Below are 22373 nucleotides of genomic sequence, written 5' to 3'. Positions count from 1 at the left end.
TTCATCTCTTCTCTGTATCATGAAACATAAACAAGTTATGAAATGGGAGGGGGGGAAACCCGTAAGTTAAGTCAGTAGCTCCTGACTAAGACCTCCCAGCAAGAACTGCCCAAGCTCCACAGGTCACCAGGGTGTGCAAGAGGAGCTGGAGACACACAGGCAAGTCTTACCTTGGTATAAGACAGCAAATCCCTGGGCCTGATTGATGCGATCAGAGAAGAAATACAGAATGACAAAATCCAGGGAGACATTAAAGGACAAAGGTGGGCGGTTCCTTCCATTGAAACGGACCAGGACTTGGTGGGTGTAGCCGTCCAGCAGCTCCACCATGTCTGCGGAATCCCTGATGTCAAATAAGGTGAAGTTGAAGTGGATGTGTGAGGCTCCCGGCACCCGAATGGTCCAGTAGCAGACCCTCCCTGTGGCGTAGGTGTCAGGGAAGTCAGGGGAATAGACTACAGAAGTCATGGCCGAGTAATTCCCACCGCAGGCGCCGACGAGAGCTGTGGAAGACAAAAGGACACGGCCCTCAGCTTGAGCTCAGCCACAGGGCTCACTTTCCAACCAGTTACAACCAATTCTTCTGAACTTCTGAATGTGATCCAGTTTAGGACATTGTTTTTAGTCTAGAAAGCCAGACTGTCTTCTGTTTCGGGATCAAATCACCAAATGAATCACTTAAACCCTGAACAAATGACTGTGGAAGCTGCCCTCCCCCCCCCCGCCCCTCCCAGGAGACCTTAGAATTAGAACACAGCACAGTGGTGTGGCCTAGGTGGGGGCCAGGCTGGAGTCAGAGAGTCTGGGTTTGGGACCAGCTGGGCCATGTGATCCTTCACTTCCAGGCCTCTCACTTCTTTCAGTCTTGAGGTTGGAGAGACCACCACCTGCTCCTGTATCACATGAATGTGTGAGGACAGATGAGATAAAACAGTGGGCCCTCTTTGCAGGGAGGCACTCCGTGATGTAAAGCCGTGAAAAAGAAGGGCCTTACAGCACTGGGGCACCCCTGATACCTTAGAGGAGCAATGCACACGACGGTCCACACGAGAACTGACTTTCTGCCTGGAGGAGACTCACTCGGTTCTGATCACTGTGTCAGCACGTCTGATTTCTCTGGACTCCGTTTTTGATTTGCAGGTTCCAGGAAGGGGATACAACCACTTGACCGTATCTTACGTGGTGAAGTATAAACAAGGTCCTGGACGTGAACGTCCTTGAGAGGGAGTGTGGGGCTGGGATTTACAAAGCTTTGGGGGAGTTCCACTTCCCTTTAGGATGTAGAAAGCAGTAAGAGGATGCTTTCATCCAAACAATGAAAAAAGCTCAAAACTTTTATCAGCCTGTCAGAAAGCTGAGATCTGAAGACAAAGGAAATTTAATTCTAAACAGTAAGAAGCCCCTCCAAGGAGAGTCGGACCACACCAAAGTGTTTCGTCTTTGACAGAGCAAGAGGAAGAGGTAGCCACCATAGAAGCAAGTAAGAAGCAAGCAGCTAAATTTTAACAACCCCCTAAAGGTTGAGTGTGGGGTAGCCTCTCAGTCTGGAGCCCCAGACACAACAGGGGTCTGCACTCAGTTGCAGGCAATTCTGGGCAGGCCCACCCAGCACCCACCACAATCCCCTCCCAAAGGAAGCACAGCCTTAAGCTGCTGGGAGAGGGGCAGCAAACCTTCTTGCTCCCAGAGTCAGGGTAGAAACAAAACCTGTTTGCCCCTAGGGAGAGGGAGTAGGAAACTCTCTCCTTCCTGCCAAAGTAACCAGGCAAAGATCTGCTTCTAGGGGAAGAACAGAGGCAAAAGCCACCAACCCCGGGTTGCCCTGAGCCCAGGATCCTGCACCAATGAAAGCAGGGCAGGAAACGCTCTCCTTCCCAAGAGCCACCACCGATGCAAGGAAGTGGTTAGCTGCCAGGGAGAGGGGGGTGGTGCAGGGATGCTGAAAAGGTCCCACCCCATGTTCTGTCTAAGACTGAGGATGGACAGGAGGACCAAGACATCTCCCCATCCCTTGACCTCACAGAGCATAGCACTAAGTAACAGGCAACAGCACTGAGGGAGGGGAAGACCCCCTGGGTGGCATAGGCATGTAGCAACTACTCAAAGCTGAGGGTGGGACAGGAACACTGAAGAAGCCCACTGGCATCGCAGGCTCCACACGAAGCACAGGTAACAGCAGCTCATCACTGAAGGGATCTGCAACCTGATGTGCATTGAAGACAATGACAGAAGCAAGAAAATCCAAACCCAGCTCACCGCCGACAAAGGCTCAGTCCCCACACTGCACAGGCCTGCCCTTTTCCAGGGGTAAGTTCTATCGCCCTCAGCCTCTGCCGTTCTTTTGCACATCGTGTATGGCATTCAATAAAATATTACAACACACACATAAAAGCAAGCGAGAAAGAAAAAGGGGGGAAAAGACTAATTGTCAAGAGATAAAACATCTGGTATATATATATCTCAAATTATTATGTTGCAAACCTAAAATGAATATAATGTCAATCATATCTCAATTTTTAAAAAAGAGAGAGAAGACAATCCACAGAACCAGACTCAATAATGACCCAGACATTAGAACTACCAGACTACATGATTATACAGAAAGGACCTAGTGGAAAAGATGGACCATATGCTTGAACAGACTGGAAATTTCAGCAGAGATATGAATACTATATAAAAGAGTCAAATGTAAATGCTAGAAATAAAACAAACAATTATCAGAGATAAAAAAAATCCCTTTGATGAGCTTATAAAAAGACTAAACAAAGTTGAGGAAAGAATAAAATAATTTGAAAATAGGTCAATAGAAATTATCCAAAATGAAAGAGAGAAAAAAAAAATAAGTGAAAAAGGCAAAACAGCACCCAACAGCTGTGGGATAATATCAAATGGTCTAACAATATGTAATTGGAGTCCCAGAAAGAAAAGAAAAAGAGAACAAGGCAGAAGAAATATTTGCAGAGAAAATACATGGCTAAGAATGCTCCAAGGTCAATGAAAAGTAATCTAAGAATCTCACCAAACTCCAAGCAAATAAATTAAAAAATAAACATTAAAAAAAACCATACCTAGACATATCATAGCTAATGTTGAAAACAAAGATAAAACCCTGAAAGCAGGCAGAAGGGAAAGCCTATATATAGGGGAACAAAGCTGGAGTAGACATCTCTAGAAACGATGCAAGCCACAAAGAAGAAATATTTTATTTTTTTAAGTACTAAAAGAAGGAAGCCTGTCAGCACAGAATTCAATATCCAGCAGAAACATTTTTCAAGAGTGAAGGAGAATTGACTTTCTCAAACAAAAGCTGAGAGTGACCATTGACAGCAGACTGGCATTAGGGAAAATGCTAAGGAAACTTCTTTAGGCCACATGGAATAACAAAATGTGTGGCCTGATGTGTCTGGTTCATCACGTTGTAGCACATGTCAGTTCTTCATTTTATTATGTTATTTAAAAAAAAATTTAAATTGATTTTGAGAGAGAGAGAGAGATACATCACTCAGTTGCCTCCCATATGTGCCCAAACTGGGGGGATCGAACCCATAACCTAGGTATGTGCGCTGACTGGGAATTAAACCTGAGACCTTCCAGTGCATGGGACGATGCTCCAACCAACCGAGCCACAACAACCAGAGCAAGAGGATCTTTTAAAAAAACAAAAAAAACAAACAAACAAGAGAGGCCTTGGCCGGGTAGCCCGGTTAGTTAGAGCATAATTCCGATATGCCAAGGTTGTGGTATCGATCCCCGGTCAGGGCACACACAAGTAACCAATGAATGCATAAATAAGTGGAACAACAAATTGATGTTTCTCTCTCTACTTTCCTTTCTCTCTCTAAAATAATCGATTTACACACACACACACACACACACACACACACACGAGGATCTTAAAGCTAATACTGAGTAATTATATCAGTGTTTACATCAAATTGGAAAGGTCATCTTTTCCAGGTTGTCTAAGTATCTCCCAATAGGCCATGTCTCTCCAGCACATGACACAACTGTCATTAATTACTTGTTAAATGAATGTCTTCCTTTCTAGGACAGGGGCTGAGTCTTCTTGTTCAGTGCTGTATGGCAGGGCCTGGTCAGTGCCTGGCCTGCAGTAGGTGCTTAACAAGTATCACCAAGTGAATAAAATAATACATGGAAAGAAGTGGGGGCAGGCTTGTTCCCCTGGCCCAGGGGTTCCTGTGTCTTCAACAGTAACAGGCACAAGGCATACTCACTGTCAAAGAGGATGATCCGGCCATCGCCACCACAGAGCTGGGTTTGATCCCCGAAGCAGACGCTGTTGCACTCAGTACTGGCTACCTCCCCGTACTTCCAGTAATCCGGATTGTTTCCACAGAAGCAAGCATAGCCTGACTCCATCCCAGCAAACTGCCACAATAGAGAAGCAGGACTTGGTAAGTGTCAATCAGGGATGTCAAGTGAACCGAAGGATCCTGGCAAGGTTGGTCCCCAGAAAGCAGCCAGTCTCATCTTCCCAGCCCACCCTTCCCCTGGGACCTCTCCTTGTCCCATTCTTAAAACAGGTCATTACACACTGAGGGAGGGAAGAGTAAGAGAAAAGGAAAGGGAAGGAAGGAAATGAAACAACTTAATTTTCTTATTTTTTGATATAACAAACAATAGCATTATTGAATCTTAATGGCCAACGAATGCATTTCAGATAGAGGAATGGATAGGAAGAAAATATTTTGGACTGGTGTCCAGGCTGGGCCCCTGAATTTACCAAGGAAGCAACCACTCTCTTGGTTTATTCCCAGATCGCCCATAGAGCCAGAGATGTTCCTGCTCATAACATACATGGCACAAGGAAATATGTAACTCTGTCAGAAGTCAAATAGGGATGCAGATATTGGGGGTTTTCAGTCTTTGGACAAGAGAACTGCCTCATACTCCTCATTCCCAAGCCCCACTCTTCCTCCAACTTCTCCTTGGCGGAAAAACAGAGTTGTATGGCTTCACAGGTTATATTTCAAAAACTTATATATAGTTTAAAGTCATTTTTACATCTTTACCTGTTTCTATAGATATATAGCCACAGAGCAGTTACCTTGAACCTCTGACTCCGACAAAAACTGATGCAGGTTTGTATGGTAAGTTTGTTAGATGTTTTACTGGCGCCAGTTAGAGGGGGTGGGTTTCCATGATCCTTGTAGCAGCCAAGGTTTCCAGGCACTGTAGAAAAAAGAAAAACAAAAGAATTTCACAACATCTGGCTGTGAAACAACAAGAAGGAAAAGTGTTTTGTGCCAGGTACTTTCATCTCAGCCAATATTTCCACTCCTAAGGCACAATAAACAACAAGTAACAAACTTTAAAAATGGAAGCCTAGTGTCTTCTGCTAAATGCCACGCTTTTGTTTTATTTTGAAGAGTATGTGAGGCCCATATAACTAACCCTATGAAATTTTTTACCTGTTCACTATTGACAGGATTTAGTACTGAAGAGAACTGGAAATACTTTCCTAAAAATAGAAGCTACAATATATAAACTGTTTCAGAATCACTAGAGAGCAGGAAAAACCCTTGGAAGCCCATCGTCCTATGCCTTGTACCTCCCCTTTTTCCTTAAAAAGCTCCACAGATGGGTTTCCTCAAGATCCTTGGTAAGTGTATTAGTTTCCTATTGCTACTAGAACAAATTACCACAAACCTAGCGGCTTAAAACAGCATAGATTCATTATCTTACAGTTTAGGAGGTCAGAAGTACTAAATGGGTCTTATGGGGCTAAAATCAAGTGACAGCTGATTTTCCCTCTGGAGGCTCCAGGGGAGAGCCTCTGTTCCTTGCCTTTTCCATCTCCTAGAAGCTGCCCCTATTCCTTGGCTTGTGGCTGCACCATTCCAGCCTCCGCTTCCATCATCACATCACCTTCTCTGACTCTGATCCTCTGCCTCTCTGTTATGAGGACCTGTATGATTACATGAGACCTTACCTGGATAATTCAGGATAATCTCTCCATCTCAAAATTCTTAACTTAATCGTACCTGCAAAGTCCCTTATGCCCTGTAAGGGATTACATAGACATTTTTTTTTGGTGGGGGCATTACTTGGCTTATCACAGTAAACATTTAGTGTTTCACAATCACACAATCAGTTTGTTTGGTCTAGTAGAAAAAGCTGTATCTGACAATAAAGAAACCTGAATATATCAACTGTGGTAGACAGCTTTCAAGATGGTCCTCAATGACTCCCACCTCCTGGTGGTCATGTCCTTGTGTAATCCTCTCCCCTTGAGTGTTGGTTGGACTAGTGACTTGCTTTTGACCAATAGAATGTGGCTAAGTTGTTGGAATACCGCTTCGGTGATTAGGTTACAAGAGATTGTGACTTCTGTCTTGCTAGTAGACTCTCTCTATTGCCTTCTTGGCTTATATAGTTTTATGAAGCAATATGCCATTTCAGAGAGGTCATGTGACAAAGAACTGAGGATGGCCTTTAGTCAACAGCCAGCAAGAAAGCAAGCCTTTCACTTTCTACAAAGACTGAATCCTATCAACAATGATGTATGCTCGCAGTAGATCCTCCCCCAGTGGAGCTTTCAGATGTGACCAGAGGCCTGGCAGACACCTTGACTGCAGCCTTACAAGAGACCTTGAAGCAGAGGACCCAGAAAAGCCATGTGCAGGTTTCCTGACCCACAGGAAGTGTGAGACAATAAGTGTATGTTGCCCTAACTGGTTGCTCAGTGGTTAGAGCGTTGGCCCATTGACTGAAGGGTCTCAGGGACATGTACCTGGGTTGTGGGTTCGCTCACTGTCCCCAGTCAGGGCACATGCAGGAGGCAACCAGTCAATGCGTCTCTCTCACACTGATGTTTTTTTCTCTCTCTCCCTCTCCCTTCCACTCTACTCTCAGAAAAGCAATGGAAAACATATTCTTAGGTGAGGATTAACAAAAAAAGAAAAAATGTATGCTGTTTTAAGTCACTACATTTTGGGGTAATTTGTTATACAGAAAGCGCTAATACACCTATATAATACATACTAAATAAATGTTTATTGAATGAAGGAATTAATTTATTGTGGCCCATGCACAAATCAACATCTGTGTTATTAATTTATGAATCACTCCACTATCAGATGAAGGTCTTCCCTACTTTCTCTATTTGGTTCCTCACAGCTTATAGAACTGAGTTATAATAAGACATGAATGAGGCCTGGTCCTAGAAGCACTTTTAGGTCAGTTAAGAGTGATATGTTTTCAACTCCAAAGTAAGCCACATAGACTCTTAGAAAGCATTTTTCCTTTATGTTTATGGTTGGAAAACAGCATGGTCCAGTTTAATAAGCTTTATATCCGCATTAGTCTTTTTACATCTAAAAATACACACATATGTACGTATGTACACACACACACTTTTAATTTCTGCCATCATCTACCTCTCACCAGCTCATTTTCAATTGGCAGGAGGGATCTCTGCTAACCCCAAAAGTCCCCCTTCCCCCTCTAAGCCAAGTGGTTACCCTTCTTCTTTACGTCACATATGGTTCAAATATAACAAATGTGGCTCACCACACACATGCTAAAGTGCATCTTTCGGAAACAAACCAAGTCTCTATAGTAGCAAATGTAAACAGAAAAACTCGGGGCAGTAGAAGCCTGGTGTTCAGGGGGCCTGGCTTGGGAATGGCTGGGTTTTAGAGTTTAAACAAATGCAGTGAGTCAAGCATCTCTAGCAGGGAGAGCATCACATAAGCCACGTTAAAGGGACCTTGCATATGGAAACCCAAGCCATGCACTTAATGGTTCTTAGTAAGAACTACTTGATCATGATCATTCTGGTCATTTACTTTGATTTTTGTCTCATTTAGTCCATTATGCTCACCAGTAAGCATGTTATTAGGTATTAGTTATAGAGAGCCCAAGGCACATAACCATAAATGTGAAGATTAGACATAAACAAGGCCATGGGTTGCATTAATGCAGCTGGAACCTATTCACAACAATTTGGCAAGCAAATCCAGGCAGCTCATGTTCCACTGAAGCAGTGAGGTCCCAAAACACATCCTAAGGCAGACCACTGGAAATCAGATCACAGCACGTTGCTGCTCCATCCATCTGACTATCAACGGCCTGAGGTATCACCCTTGCCATCCAAGTTAATCACTTGCTGGACACTGTCAATTCTACCAGACATCTGTCCATGTCTCTCTGTCCCCACTGCCACTTCCTCAGTTTGGAACACCATCTCCTCCCTCTTGGGTTGCTGCTTCAGCCTCCTATTCCATCCCCGTTTCTAGGCTCACCCTACTCTAATCTAATTAGTCAATTGCAACCAGGATAGTCTTTACAGTATATTCCAGGCAGAAGGAGTGGCAGGGGCAGAGGCCTAAGATAAGAATGGCCTTGGCCTTGCAGGAACAAAAAGAAGCGAGTATGACCAGTGACACACACACACAGAGAGAAAAGTAACAGGAGCTGGAGAGGGATGCTTAAAGCTGAGGACCTGCTTAAAACCCTCGAAGATCCCTGGCTGCCCCGCAAGGTGAAATCCAAACTCCCTGACATGTTACACAAGGCTTTCCCCCTCTGTGCTGCTCCCCTTCCCCATTGGATGACCCCTCTATCCTGGGCTCACACTGTATCTATAGGTCAAAATAAATCATAGTGTATTTGCAAGTTTCCCAATTGCACACTGCACTCTGGCCTCTGGACTTTTGCACATGTTATTCCCTCTGCTTGGAATATTCTTCCCTACTTAAGATTGCAGCCTGAGCATCATTTTCCCTGGGAAGCCCCCATGGCCCTCCCCTTAGTCCCCCACCCACACATAAGAAGGTTATATGTCCCTGCTATATAATCCTATAGCAGCCTATGCTGAACTTGATTCTGAACATCTGTTTATGTGTCTCTCTCCCCAATTACCCAGGAACCACTTAAGCATAGGACTATCTTTCGCACACCATTGTATTCCTAGGGCCTGGCATGGTCCCAGTCACATGGCAGGTGCTCTGTGTTAAACGAACAAATGTTCTGTGTCGCCAGCTAAGATCATGGAGTGAGTGGGTAAAGGCACTTCTTAGACAGCAGTGAATGAAGAGCGCAGAGTAGAAGGGAAGAGCAGAGCTGATCTGTAACAACATTCACTTAAAGTGAGTAACCATTGGTTTTGAAACCTGCCTGCTCACTGTCCTCTTTGGCAACCTAGAAATACCATTTTAAATAACGGAGTTTTCCATAAAGGTTAACTTTAATACTTAAAATTTGCCGAAACTGGTTTGGCTCAGTGGATAGAGCGTCGGCCTGCGGACTGAAGGGTCCCAGGTTCGATTCCGGTCAAGGGCATCTACCTTGGTTGCAGGCACATTCCTGGTGGGAGATGTGCAGGAGGCAGCTGATCGATGTCTCTCTCATCGATGTTTCTAACTCTCTATCCCTCTCCCTTCCTCTCTGTAAAAAATCAATAAAATATATTTAAAAAAATTTTTTATCTTTATCATTTTGGATGAAACCTTTCTAAAATGCATTAGCTATTTCTTTTAAAACAACAACACCAACACACAAAAAACCCCCAAAACTTTAACCTAGTTTAACCTACTTTAAATTTTCTTGGTGGCTTGAGATCATCAAATATACTTCCACCAAATGGCCCCAGACTGGTGTGCTATTTCCTTCTTCTTTTTTTTCGAAGGGTGGAAGCTCTCTCCGAAGAGCCCAGACTAGCTCCTAAGCAATACTATCCTCACAGCAGGCCCAAGGAAGCCAGCCTCGGTGTGTCTCAGTGATTTCCACAGGCACCTCTCCCTGGAGAGCCAGCAGTCCTTTCAACCTCTGGCTCCTAGGCCAAGTGGTTCTCAACCTTCCTAATGCCGCGACCCTTTAATACAGTTCCTCATGTTGTGGTGACCCCCAACCATAAAATTATTTTCGTTGCTACTTCATAACTGTAATTTTGCTACTGTTATGAATCGTAATGTAAATATCTGATATGCAGGATGTATTTTCATTGTTACAAATTGAACATAATTAAAGCATAGTGATCAATCACAAAAACAATATGTAATTATATATGTGTTTTCCGATGGTCTTAGGCGACCCCTGTGAAAGGGTCGTTCGACCCCCAAAGGGGTCGCGGCCCACAGGTTGAGAACCGCTGCTCTACGGCAATCATATGGAGACTGGGGCTTCCCCATGGTGTGGGTCAATTTGATTTCAATGGACTTAGCCCAGAGTAGCCCAGCCAAGGCCTAAGAGCCAAATCTAGTCCCATAGGCTGCCACTAGTTCTGAAGACCTGACCTAGCCCCTGAGACACCAACCTAGAGCCGAACAGCCAAAGCCAGTCCTGAAGGGTGGAACCCACCCCAAGAGCCAAGCCCAGACCTGGGAACAGCTGTAGCCAGTCCCGAAGGGCAGAGCCTAGCTTTTCCAAGTTCAGTTTTATCAACAGTAGAATGAGGAACAATACAGACCTCAAAGGAGAATTAAAAGAAGATAATGCAAATAAAGTAAACACTACAAGACCTGGCAAGATAGTATGTGCTGAATAAATAGTGTTTATTATCATTATATGGAATAAAGCTTTCATCATTCACTGCACAAACAGGAACAACTTGCTTAGTAATAGAAACATAAAACAGCGTTGAATTATAAGACAAAAATCAAAGGCAGCCACCTCAGAAAACTGGGTTTGATTCCAGATATTTAAATGTTAATCTCTTGCATTTATCTGGCTAGCATACAGTGTGCTTTCATGTAAGCATCTTGCATGAAATCCACAGCCCTTCAGGAAGGCAGGACAGACGATGTTATTGCTGTGTGACAGAGAAGAAACCAGCGAGGTTAAGGGCCTTGATGGGGGGAGGGGGGTTGGGGGGGCATACAAGATGGAAATGGAGAGCAGAGTGGCGCTCTAGGGGTACAGATTCTCACACCATGGTTATTTTTTCTGGTGTCCCCGGCCCTTTTCCTGATAGGCCCAGTCTGGGGAGCTAAATGAACTTGACTCCCTGAGATTAAAGACAGAATTCTCAAACACATTAGTCCCTCAACGCCCTGTGCACCACAAGGCCAGCCTCTGAAACAGTGGCAGCCTCTACGTGGTGCCACTGCCCTCTGAGTCGCACTGGAAACTGTGGCTCCAAGTCTCCCCGGAGAAGACACGTCATGGAGTCTTCAAAAGCATTACTGGTCAACTGAGTGGATTTCCAGGCTGTAACCCACCCTCAGCTCTTCCCAGAAGCAGAGAGGAAAACTCCATTTGAAAAAGGATATTTGTTCTCAAATTCCTTTTCATTTCCAAGACCACTTTAAAGTCCTGTGGCTCAGTCATGCATTTTTCGTCTTACCAAAGAGGCCTCATCACTTTCAATTTTTAAAAAGTCATCTTAAGATACACACGAACCCCTTGTTTATCATAGTTGATGCTTTAAAACTCATGACGGTTAATTACCAACATTCTCTTCAGATGTTCAGAGTTCCTGGCAGATATTAGTTTTAGAGATGGCTGAGGGGAGATGGCCCTCTATTCAGATTATCCCAGGAGCTATTGTTCTTTGACTATCACAAGGGACTGTTGGAAGCAACCAGGCAGGCTTATTAAACACCTGCTACATTCGGATGTAACTGTGGCCTCACTGTGAAGGTGCTACACACATCTATCTCCACAGCTGAAGACCACCTACTGCCCACGCACCTTCTCAGAGATCCTGCTCCCACAACGGCTGCTTGCTGGGGACAGGCTACAGGACTTACGCCTTTGGCCACGGCTTACTCCCCCTGGGGCCACCAGATTTCTCTCCCAGGAAGCTGGAATTGGGATTCCAGTTAGTGAACTGTAGGCACTGGATTTATAGGGTTCTGTCAAGTGGGAGTAAGGCGACCAGCCATGTTTGAGCCATGTGAGTTGATGGGTGAGCTGATTCTGTTGGTACACTAACAGGAAGAAGGATGATAGCCATGCTGAGAGAGAGGCAGAGGTGGGAGGCCATGCGACCCTAGAGAGAGTTGGCAAGAGGGGAAACTTTCTTCCCAGGTTCTTGGGACTCTGGGGTTGAATTTTATGATATACTCCCCATGTCCTTCCAATAAATCAATAAATCCCTTTTGCTCAAGTCAGCTTGAGGGAGTTCTATTCCTGGTTATCAAACAATTTCTAACAAAGACATAAAGCAGAACCATTATGGTAAAAGCTCAATATGAATATGCATCTTCAGATGGTAATTTGCATAAGCCAGCTGTGGGCAAACTACGGCCCCGCGGGCCAGATCCGGCCAGTTTGAAATGAATAAAACTAAAAAAAAAAAAAGACCATACCCTTTTATGTAATGATGTTTACTTTGAATTTATATTAGTTCACACAAACACTCCATCCATGCTTTTGTTCCGGCCCTCCGGTCCAGTTTAAGAACCCATTGTGGCCCTCGAGTCAAAAAGTTTGCCCACCCCTGGCATAAGCAGAAGTCCTGACTGTTACTATGTTTTCTATTCCAGTGCTCTGGTCAGATCTGGGACATTTGTTTAATAAACTAAAAGCGCCCTAGCTGGTTTGGCTCAGTGGACAGACAGAGTGTCAGCCTGCGGACTGAAGGGTTCCAGGTTCGATTCCGGTCAAGGGTACATGCCTGGGTTGTGGGCTTGGTTCCCCGTAGGGGCCCTGTAGGAGGTAGCAGATCAATGATTCTCTCTCATCATCGATGTTTCTATCTCTCCTTCTCCCTTCCTCTATGAAATCAATAAAAATATGTTTTTTATAAAAAAAGAAACTAAAAGCAAAGTTTTTTTTAAAAAATATATTTTATTGATTTTTCACAGAGAGGAAGGGAGAGAGATAGAGAGTTAGAAACATCGATGAGAGAGAAACATCGATCAGCTGCCTCCTGCACATCTCCTACTGGGGATGTGCCCGCAACCCAGGTACATGCCCTTGACCGGAATCGAACCTGGGACCTTTCAGTCCACAGACCGACACTCTATCCACTGAGCCAAACCGGTTTCGGCTAAAAGCAAAGTTTTTGTCCAATGTTTTAGAAAACTTTCCTGAGTCTACAGAATATCTATTATTTTTTCTTATAAGTAAAATCTGCTTCTTTGGAAATGATGCAGTGACTCTGCTTATTTTAAATGTCATTTAACCTTGTGTGGCAGAGCCCATCTCCTGCCGGTGGCAGATCTCTTCTTTCTGTGGTAGGCAGTTAGACAGACATGAGCAGAGCAAGGAAGATAGACAAAGTACAGAAGGTCGCCAGGGTGCAAAGCCCTGGGTGCCAACAACAGCCAAATCTGGGAAAACAAGAACCTCCCTCCCAGCGTAACCTTTACTCCCCCAGCATCTCACTGGTTATTCAGTTTGGACCCTTCCCTGACCTTCCCTCCCCGGGCATGTCGCTAGTCATGTGGTAGACCCTCTTGGAGAAGGAACAAGGAGCCAAAGAGTGGCCACATGCGCATCCCAAGTGGGCCCCTGCATGACCACTCCCTTAAGCATCAAGCCCTGAAGATGACGTCTAGGCCTCAGAAGTGTTTCAGCTCGAAGCCAAGAAAAATAGCAAAACCAGACAAGTGATGCCTCTTTGACTAATGGCCCCCTGCCTTGGCCAACCAATCAGTGCAGACCACCACCCTGAAAGGACACACCTGGAAAGCTGATGAATATTCTATTGAATCCTCCCCTGGGAGGTCCCCTAAAATCCCTACCCTTTGGACCAGGACCCAGTGCGCTCAGCTCAGGAGCACGCTCGTGCCTTCCCCCTCCTCCTCTTCTGCTCCCTAGGCTCTTTACCCTTCTCTTTCCTAAGTTCCAAGGGCCCTCTTTTGCCTCTGTCATTTGTTTCCTGAGCCCATTTCTTCTATCTCTGTGACTTTCTAAATAAACTTTCTCTTATAGTTTAAGTGTTAGCTCTGAATTCTTTCCCAGCCAGAACTCAAGTACTGATGTTGCTGAACCAAGGTTTGGTCTGACCCCAGTGGCCTAACACCTGATGCCATTCTCACCTCCAACACTTCCATGGGAACAAGACTAAGTACACACACGACTTTGCTGCTTGAGTCCTATCAGAGGACCAATCATTCAGAATACTTCCATCAGAGAATCAATGGGGTAAGTGTACATTCACCCACACTCTTAGCCTGTGACCATGAATATGCTGAACCCCATCCTGTACATCTAAAGCAGTGGTTCTCAACCTGTGGGTCGCGACCCCTTTGGCGGTCGAATGACCCTTTCACAGGGGTTGCCTAAGACCATCCTGCATATCAGATATTTATATTACGATTCATAACAGTAGCAACATTAGTTATGAAGTAGCAACGAAAATAATTTTATGGTTGGGTCACAACATGAGGAACTGTATTTAAAGGGCCAGAAGGTTGAGAACCACTGATCTAAAGCCATTCCAAATCTGCCACCTGCCATCTTGGTCCAAGTCCTATCACAATACGGCCCCCCTTACCTCTATGCATTAATTTCTGAACAACAACTCTCCTTTTCAGTCACTCTGAATCTTCAAGCAGCCCCCACATGTGTCTCTGAATCTATTATAACTCACTCAAATAAATAAGTAAACAGCCTTTTCTCCTCTATGAAATTTTAACTGTCGGGAAAGGGAGTAAAAGTTTCTAAGGATTCTGACTCCCCGGATGTGTCACAGCGGTAGTTCTCTTCTGGTGGGAGTTCCTCTCTGAGATGTAATTTCTGGTTATTTAATGTGGTGGACAGTCTCCAAAGGAGGCTCTAATAATCACCCCCCCCCCCCCCAATACATGTGTGTCATTTCCTACTTAAATAGTTGGAATCAGTTTCACCTACTCGTGAATCTAAGCTGGCCTTTTGACTTCCTTTGATCAATAAAATCAAAGGTAGATTTCTGAGTTCATGCCTTGAGAAGACTGGTAGCTCTGCTTCCTCTTCCTTGGAAGCAAGCTACCACAGAAGAGGTCTGAATATGCTGCTGAAAAGAATGGTCACCCAGGTAGAATCCTGAAGCCATCTTGAATGTCCTGGCCCCAGCAGAGCACCCAGCTGAATGTAGCCACCTGATGGAACCCATAGGAGAGTAGCAGAGGAACAGCCTGGCCGAAACTCAGCCAACCCACAGAATCAGGAGAAATGATAATCTGTTGTTGTTTTAAGCCACTAGGGTTTGGGGTGGCTTGTTAGGCAGTAACAGACACCTTACTTGACAAAAGGTCAGTCCAAGTTTAAGAGGAATGACACAGCTGTGTCTCTGGGAAGAAGAGCTCAGTTTGTTGACTTGAACTTTTTTCACAGGGACACCACAAATACCCCAGGCAACGAACCACAGGGTCGTCTTTTACTTTTTCTGCTGTTTCATCCCTTATATATTGCACTTGTCATCAAGTTCAGTCTTCTTCCTAAATGCATCTTGGATTTAACCCTTCCTGACTTATCTCATTGCTGCTATCATTGCTCAGGCCTTTATGCCCTGGATTTAGAAATCTATACCCATCCTCTCTTCCCCAAACTTCCTTCCCCCGATCCACCCTATAAATGTATTCTGGGCTCATCTTCCTAAACCAGGGCTTTCAGTATGTCAGTTTCCCTCGAATCAACTCTGACTTTCAAGGTCTGATCTGGTTCCTCTCTGTCCACTCTTCTACTTGGGCAGCTTGGTTCCCAACCCACAAGCACACCACTTCTGTGACCTTCCTCCAAGTCTCTGTCAGGCTCTATCTGCCCCATCCAGCTCCATCTGCCTTTCTCCATGAGGATGCCTCCAATTTCCACAACCCATCCTGGGCCCTTTCATCTTCAAAAACTCACAGCACACTAACTCATAATTCAAGCTTATTTATGTAACTGGTGGGCTGGTGTCCAATTTTCTCCTATGTTTATAACTCAGATTCCTAATTACATCATAAGATTGAGGGTAGGGACTATTTCTTATGTTTACATATATTCCTTACAGGCAAGTGCTGGTGTAAAGATGTTCAGTAAAATCATCCTTAATGATCTACATGAGTTTCCCTTTTTAAGTGATTCGTATGCTTTACACAACTGTGCTTTAGAACATCTTAGAAATACAGTATATATCTGTCACTGAGGAAAATGTCTATTTGGTTCAGAAAGCCTACACTTTTTAATGGAAAGTTAAATAATGTCCACTGCCAAAAACAAAGACTGAGTAGATGCCATATCTGCAACCATAGAGCGGCATTGCAGGAACAAATGCAGGACCTCTCGTGTTCCCTGAGTGCAATGCCACCACAGATGCTGAGGCACGTTCCTGAGCCCCCTGGCCAGTCAGGTATAAAAGGAATGGACAGAAACAGCACGCAGGTTAGGAATGACCTATTTAGGCCCACACACGCCAGTGGGAGTCTTTCCTTGGGGGAAGATGGAGGCCACCACAATACCTGCCAGTACTTCCATGCCTACCATGTGCTGAAATCTGAGGATCGTGTATATTTTACTCATTAATCTTCAAAACAACCCTGGAAGGCATGGATGAAGAAACCAAGGCCCAGGGGAGAGTCATTTTGCCATAAACTATTAAATGAGTAGTGAATCAAACCTAAGCTCGTGTGACTCTCAAGTCCACATACGTTTTACTAGTTTGCGTTTTCTTTCTTATTGGAAGACACATGATTTCACATCATCAAGAATACTTGTGAGCACCTGTTATGGCCTCCACTGTGGTAGGTGTTGTGGAAAATTGTTAATATGGCTTGACGGGCGAAAGCCCCCATAAATTCCATCAGCACCCCTCCATAAATAACATGCAACCCAAGTAAAATGAAGGTGCCTGCTATGTAAATACAGCTTTAAAAGAAATCCTTCAGTCCCCCTTTCTACCTTAAGCCTCTCCTTCACAGAAATTCCAGAGCTACCCCTGCTCCTATCTTTGAAAAATTTAGTCTAGTTGGGAAAACAAAAACTACTCTTATAAAGCAACAATAAACAAACAAACAAACAAACAAAAAACACCAGGATTCTGACAATGTTAACTTGGGCAATCTAAAGGGTTCAATTAAAAACATTATGTAATTGTAATAGAAAAACAGAAGAGGTGAAAAAAATTAGTATGCATAATTTATATTATTAATGTTCACTTCAAGATTGCTTTGGCTATGGGCTAAGTTTGAGGTTTTGCTTTAGCCGTACAGTGTTAATGATGCACAGAGACGCTGTGTTTTTTTCAAGGTGAACTTCAGTTCATACAATGAAGACATGGAGAGACCCTGAGGCTTGGATAAGGCTGCTTGATGCAGTGTTTCATGCAAAGGCTCCGACTCTGGGGAGCCCCTTCCCAGCTGAGAACAGCTGGGCTGGGAACACCCGCAGAGACAGTCCAACATTCTACAGAGCCGCTCTGCTGTGCAACAAATGCTTCCTGGATACCATTGCAGCCGGCCTTACTCCTGGGGCTTGGGATTTCCCAAACCCAAAGAAGAAAAGAAAATGACTTAGAGCTAACAGCTTGAACTGCAGACCCTCTGTCGCCACTGAGTTAATCCTTTGGTTTCCACAATGTCAAAAAGGCAATCTTAATAATTCGGCATACTATCAGAATTTCAAACTCTAATTCCCAAACAATCCACAAAGAATATTCTCAGGAATGACCTCAACAGTAGCCTGGATCCATCCCAGGGCCCCCTTTTTTTCACAGAAATAAAAGAAATGGGGCTTTTCTCGAGTACTGGAAAGAAAGGGCATTGGTCTTGCCATTAGGAATCCTAGATTCAAATCCTGTTTGGCTCAGAGCATAATCCTCATCAAATCACTTAACTACTTTAGCCTTATTTTCTCATTTGAACAATGGGGCATGGGTGGTTGGAAGAGGACATACCACTTGCTTCATAGGACTGTTGAAAAAAGATAAATAAGATAATGTGAACATAAATGCTTTGTACACAGTAGGTACTCAATAATAGCTCAAATAAAAGCGAAAACATACTAAAAATCAGTGTTGACATTAAAATGCAGAAAACATTTCCTATAACTGAGAGACCGCCTTGACCACCGCTGCCGAAGTGCCCTTGGCTTTTTACCCAAACTCTGAACATAGCTTTAAAAACTCTTAGTAGGATGACAATTGGAAGTTTTCAAATCCTGGTTTTTGGGCTGCATTTTTGTAAGGAACAGCAGACCTGTTTTAATAAAGGTCAGGGTGTCAATTCAAAGGAACTTGAGCCTGTGAGGTCACTGGCTGAGACTGACCAGAGGTCCCATATTGCCCAGGTGCTATCACTGGCATCCTGGAAGGGCTGGCCTGTGTGGCTGATACAATCACTAGGGAACGTCTCACAGATTAAGAGGGAGAAGCCTTAGCTGATCGATGTTTCTCTCTCATCGATGTTTCTAACTCTCTCTCTCTCTCTCTCTCTTCCTCTCTGTAAAAATTCAATAAAATATATTTAAAAAAAAGAGGGAGAAGCCTTGCCCTAAATCCCTAATATGGAGACTTAAGAAACTATGGAGAAACGTCTCCTAACACTCCACACTCTCCTCAGCCTCATCACCATCTTCCTGGGTCAAGTCCAAACTCCAGATCCAAATCATAAGACCTCCTGTTATCTGGCCCCACCTAATTCTTTTCAAACCTCAACTCCTATTCCTTCTTAAAATTTCTGTCTCAGCAACACTGGCTTTACTTGAGCATTCGAGTGTGTGGGCGTGTGCACACAAACTGTTCCCTCTGCCTCCAATGTCCTCTCTGCTCCACCTGACCCTACCATCTAGAACTCAGCTACTAAAAAGCATGGCCCTGCAGCTCCAGCCTCCCAGGGGCCTGTTAGAAACAGAGTCTCAAGTGTATCCCAGGCCTACTGAATCAGAATCTGCGTCTGCGTAAGGTCCCTGCGGACCGCACTGCTACATTTTTACATGGAACCTTAAAGTTGGAGAAGCCCCACACTGAGACCCCAGGTCTTATGTCCAGAAGCCCTCTCTGACAAACAGTAGCCCCTGCCTCCCACCATGCCCGGGCAGCGGCCCTCTTCAGTACTCCCAACCTCTTGCTCATCTCACTTGTTATAGAGTATCTTGCATATCCCCATCTGTTTATGTGTCTGTCTTCAGTTCTAGACCAGGGGCTCCCCCTACCCCAGGCTGCAGACCAATGCCATCCTTGTGTCCCCATGTTGTATAAGGTCTAGCATATGATTGGAGCTTAAAAAAAAATGTTATTCGTCACAGCTAATAACCTCTAGAGTCCTTGTGATTTTAAACTTTAGTAACTAACTTTAAATAACTATCTTTAACTTTAATAATAACTAACTTAAATAACAGTTTTAATAACCTTAAATAACTAATCTTTATTAACTTCAATAACAAAAACTGTAATCACTAACTTTAATAACTAACACAGATACTTGTGAGCTACATGTAAAAGTATTACAATTTAGGTTACTCTTTTTTTTTTTTGGCCAGGGCAGCTGCTGCGAGGACACCGCGCGGGCCAGGAGGGGCAGCGGGACGGGGTCTAGGTTACTCTTATTACACATTTGAATCCATATATTTTGAATGCATTTAATTTTTTAATATTTAAAATATCATATAATTTTAAAATATTATAAAATTTATATTTTGCAATGGAAACTTTCAAATATACACAAAAGTAGGAAAGAAGAATGAGCCTGGCACTCTGCATCAACAAATGTCCACTTTTTTTTTTTATTCTGAGATTTTTTTAAAAATTGATTTTTAGAGAAAGAGGAAGGGAGAGGGAGAGAAAGAAACATTGTGAGAATGAAATATCAAATGGCTGTCTCCTGCACGGCCCTCCTGCACAATGGAGCCGGTACAGAGAATCTAACCGGCAACCTTTCCATACACAGGATGACACCCCGCCAGGGCCAAATGACCACTTTGTAAAAAAATAAAATAAAAAAATTCTCATTTTATCTATTTCCCTCACCCCACCTACTCACTTTTGGGGAGGCTGAACCATTTCAAAACAAATCCCAGATATAATGTTATTTTAACCACAAATATTTCAATATGTATCTATAATTTAAAAGAACTTTATTGTACCTAATACAATTAACAATGATTCCTTAATATAATCTAATAGTCTGTATTCAAATTTTATTATTTCAAAGATGAATTTTTATAGTTGGATTTATAGAAGTCAGGTGAATGATAGTAAACAAAAATATCTCTCAGAGATGAAAGGTAAGTTTTTCATGCATGTGGCCCAAATCAGCTGTGTGTGAAGAAAATTATATTAGCTTTTAATGCCATTTTCAGGTTCCTCCCCAACTCACAACTAGATTATCTACTTAAAAAAACAATACTGTTATAAAGAACCGATAAGAAAAATAGAGCAAAGCAAGAGCAATGCTGAGGTCCATACAAGATGTCACTCAAGCAGTGAAATAAGTGGGAATTAGAATGGTGAGGGAGATTTTTTACAAAAGAGAGATAAGCAAACAACAGATTTTAAGCCAAATGATTTCCCCCGTAATAGTCAAACCAGCAGGACTTACAGATTTAGAGTGGACTCTAGAGGGATGATAAATTTGATAATGTTGGAATTTACTTCTAAAACTCTGTATTTCTTTTGCCTGCACTAAAAACTTGGGGATTCTGAGAAACACGTCGGCAGAAGTGGTGTGAGGAGCAAATCCAATTACCGGAGAGTGTGCTCCTTGGAACGGCAAGTTCTGATCCGTGCTCTGTAGGTCAAGAGCACAGTTCAAATTTCTCTGTGCCCCCTTTTGAGTCACACTCCATCGCTGCCTCCCTGCTCGTTTTAGCTCTCTGTGTAACACGCCGAGGGGCAGAGATTCCGGTCTTCACACAATGGCCCGCCATTCAACCACACTCTGCTTTGTCCCTAAACATTCATTCCCCCTGGCTCCTGCTGGGTCTGTTATATTCAGATATGAACTTTCCAGGAGTCTGATCATGTCACAGGCCTTTTCCTGTATGACAAGTTCAGTGCTAATCATGAATAGCGGGGCTTCACACAGAGGGTTCGTATTATTCATGAAAATTATGACTCCACATCCAGAAATAGGGCAAAACTGGCCTAAAATAGGCAGGCATGTATTCAGTTGAGTCCACTAAGGCAATTACCAAGGTCTCTTGCTGCAACTATCACAGGAGTCTTTCTCAGCTATGCTAATCAGACACACTCGATGCACAATGTTCTGCCAGATTCAAGGTTTGAGCCTCAGCTTGGTGGGAGCCTTGGTGCCCACAGGGTGAACATAAGGCTTTTCCAAAGAACCTCAATATCATCAAGCCAGGCCCTCCCAACCCCCTCAAACTAGGTACTGCCCAGTGCTTATTCCAAATTTCTGTAAGTCTCCCTACCTAGACCATTTCAAGGCCAGCATTAGGAGTTTTGAGAGGGTTAACTAAGGGCCATACAAAAAGGAAATGATATTAAATTTCCCTTTTTTGGAGCAACAAATATTGAATTAGAGGGGTACTAGATGGCTTGTACCATTTTTGCTCTAATTTTCTCTTCTGAACCTTAGTTTCAGTGACCACATTGAGTCAGCTCCCACTGGCCCAAATTATATTTTATAAATGCAAGTTGAGGATTATCTTTCCAAACAAAACTGCCAGATTGAAATCCCCTCTTTGCCATTCCTGAGAGAATGACATACATAGGCTGGTACTAAAAGACTATCTTTGTGTCGAACAAATGGACCGAGGAAAATCTGCTTTCCTCTCCCCCTGTCCCTTTCTTCTTTACATAACTAGGGCCAAATGAGATGTTTTTCATTTTAAAAATTTGATTAAGCAGACTGAGCAAAAGCCCTTTCCTCTGTTCTTTACTGTTTTCTCAATTGTGGGACTGAATCAAGACATATGCATGCTGGAAGGATAATGAAACCAGAACCTAACTGCCAAGCAGGGGTGACATTTGGAACTTTAACTTATGAAAGGTGAGCACTGGGCCTGCAGCACCAATTTAGGGGCCACCCTTTCCCCTTGAGGCATCAGAATCTGGATAGTTGCAGTGAGCATGAGTGTGCGGGTCCCAGGTTCCATGCAAACCACCATATCACTCTATATACACAGGCTCCTGACCTGAGGAATACGGAAGGAGGCAGGCAAGGAGCAGGTTTAAATAACAAGGAAAAAAAATTACTCAGGTAAAATGACTATAAAAGAGCTGTCCTGTTTCAGCTCTAGGAACTGAGAAACCCTGCCCATTTGGCATATTTAAGAAGATATTACAAACACTACATTCGGAATCTCCTTATAGTACCATGTTTAGTTTTGGTTTCTGTACTTTAAATCTTCCTACAATATTTTCTACCTTGTTTTAAAGTATCTTTCTAAGGTTCCCTGCCACATCATATATTTCCCAAGGGTCAGGGTATCTTCCTGCCTTTGTATCTTAGATATCATAAACACTAATTATAGGAATAAAGGAGTGAAACAGTTAGAAAACAGGCCTCCTAGGAAAAGACTAAAGAAACTGGGATGTTTGG

The 22373-nt window shown here is 43.6% G+C and overlaps 1 protein-coding gene across 2 annotated transcripts in view; it reads right to left on the bottom strand.

Moving 5' to 3' along the window:
- The window catches only part of KREMEN1 (kringle containing transmembrane protein 1), a 50385-nt gene that overhangs the window by 7916 nt on the left and 20096 nt on the right, over positions 1-22373 (bottom strand). For both annotated transcript variants that reach the window (XM_070399263.1, XM_070399264.1), the window contains exons 4-6: positions 5069-5193; positions 4236-4389; positions 171-503 (exon numbers count right to left, since the gene is read on the bottom strand). In XM_070399263.1, the coding sequence (XP_070255364.1) occupies positions 171-503; positions 4236-4389; positions 5069-5193 (612 nt within the window). The remainder of the gene's footprint in view (positions 1-170; positions 504-4235; positions 4390-5068; positions 5194-22373) is intronic.

The sequence above is a fragment of the Myotis yumanensis genome, unplaced genomic scaffold (assembly GCF_028538775.1).
Source record: "Myotis yumanensis isolate MYYU_CA2020_CCGP unplaced genomic scaffold, mMyoYum1.0.hap1 SCAF_19, whole genome shotgun sequence".
Lineage (NCBI taxonomy): Eukaryota > Metazoa > Chordata > Mammalia > Chiroptera > Vespertilionidae > Myotis > Myotis yumanensis.
The sequence above is the reverse complement of the archived record's forward strand: the minus strand, read 5'-3'. Positions and strand labels throughout refer to the sequence as shown.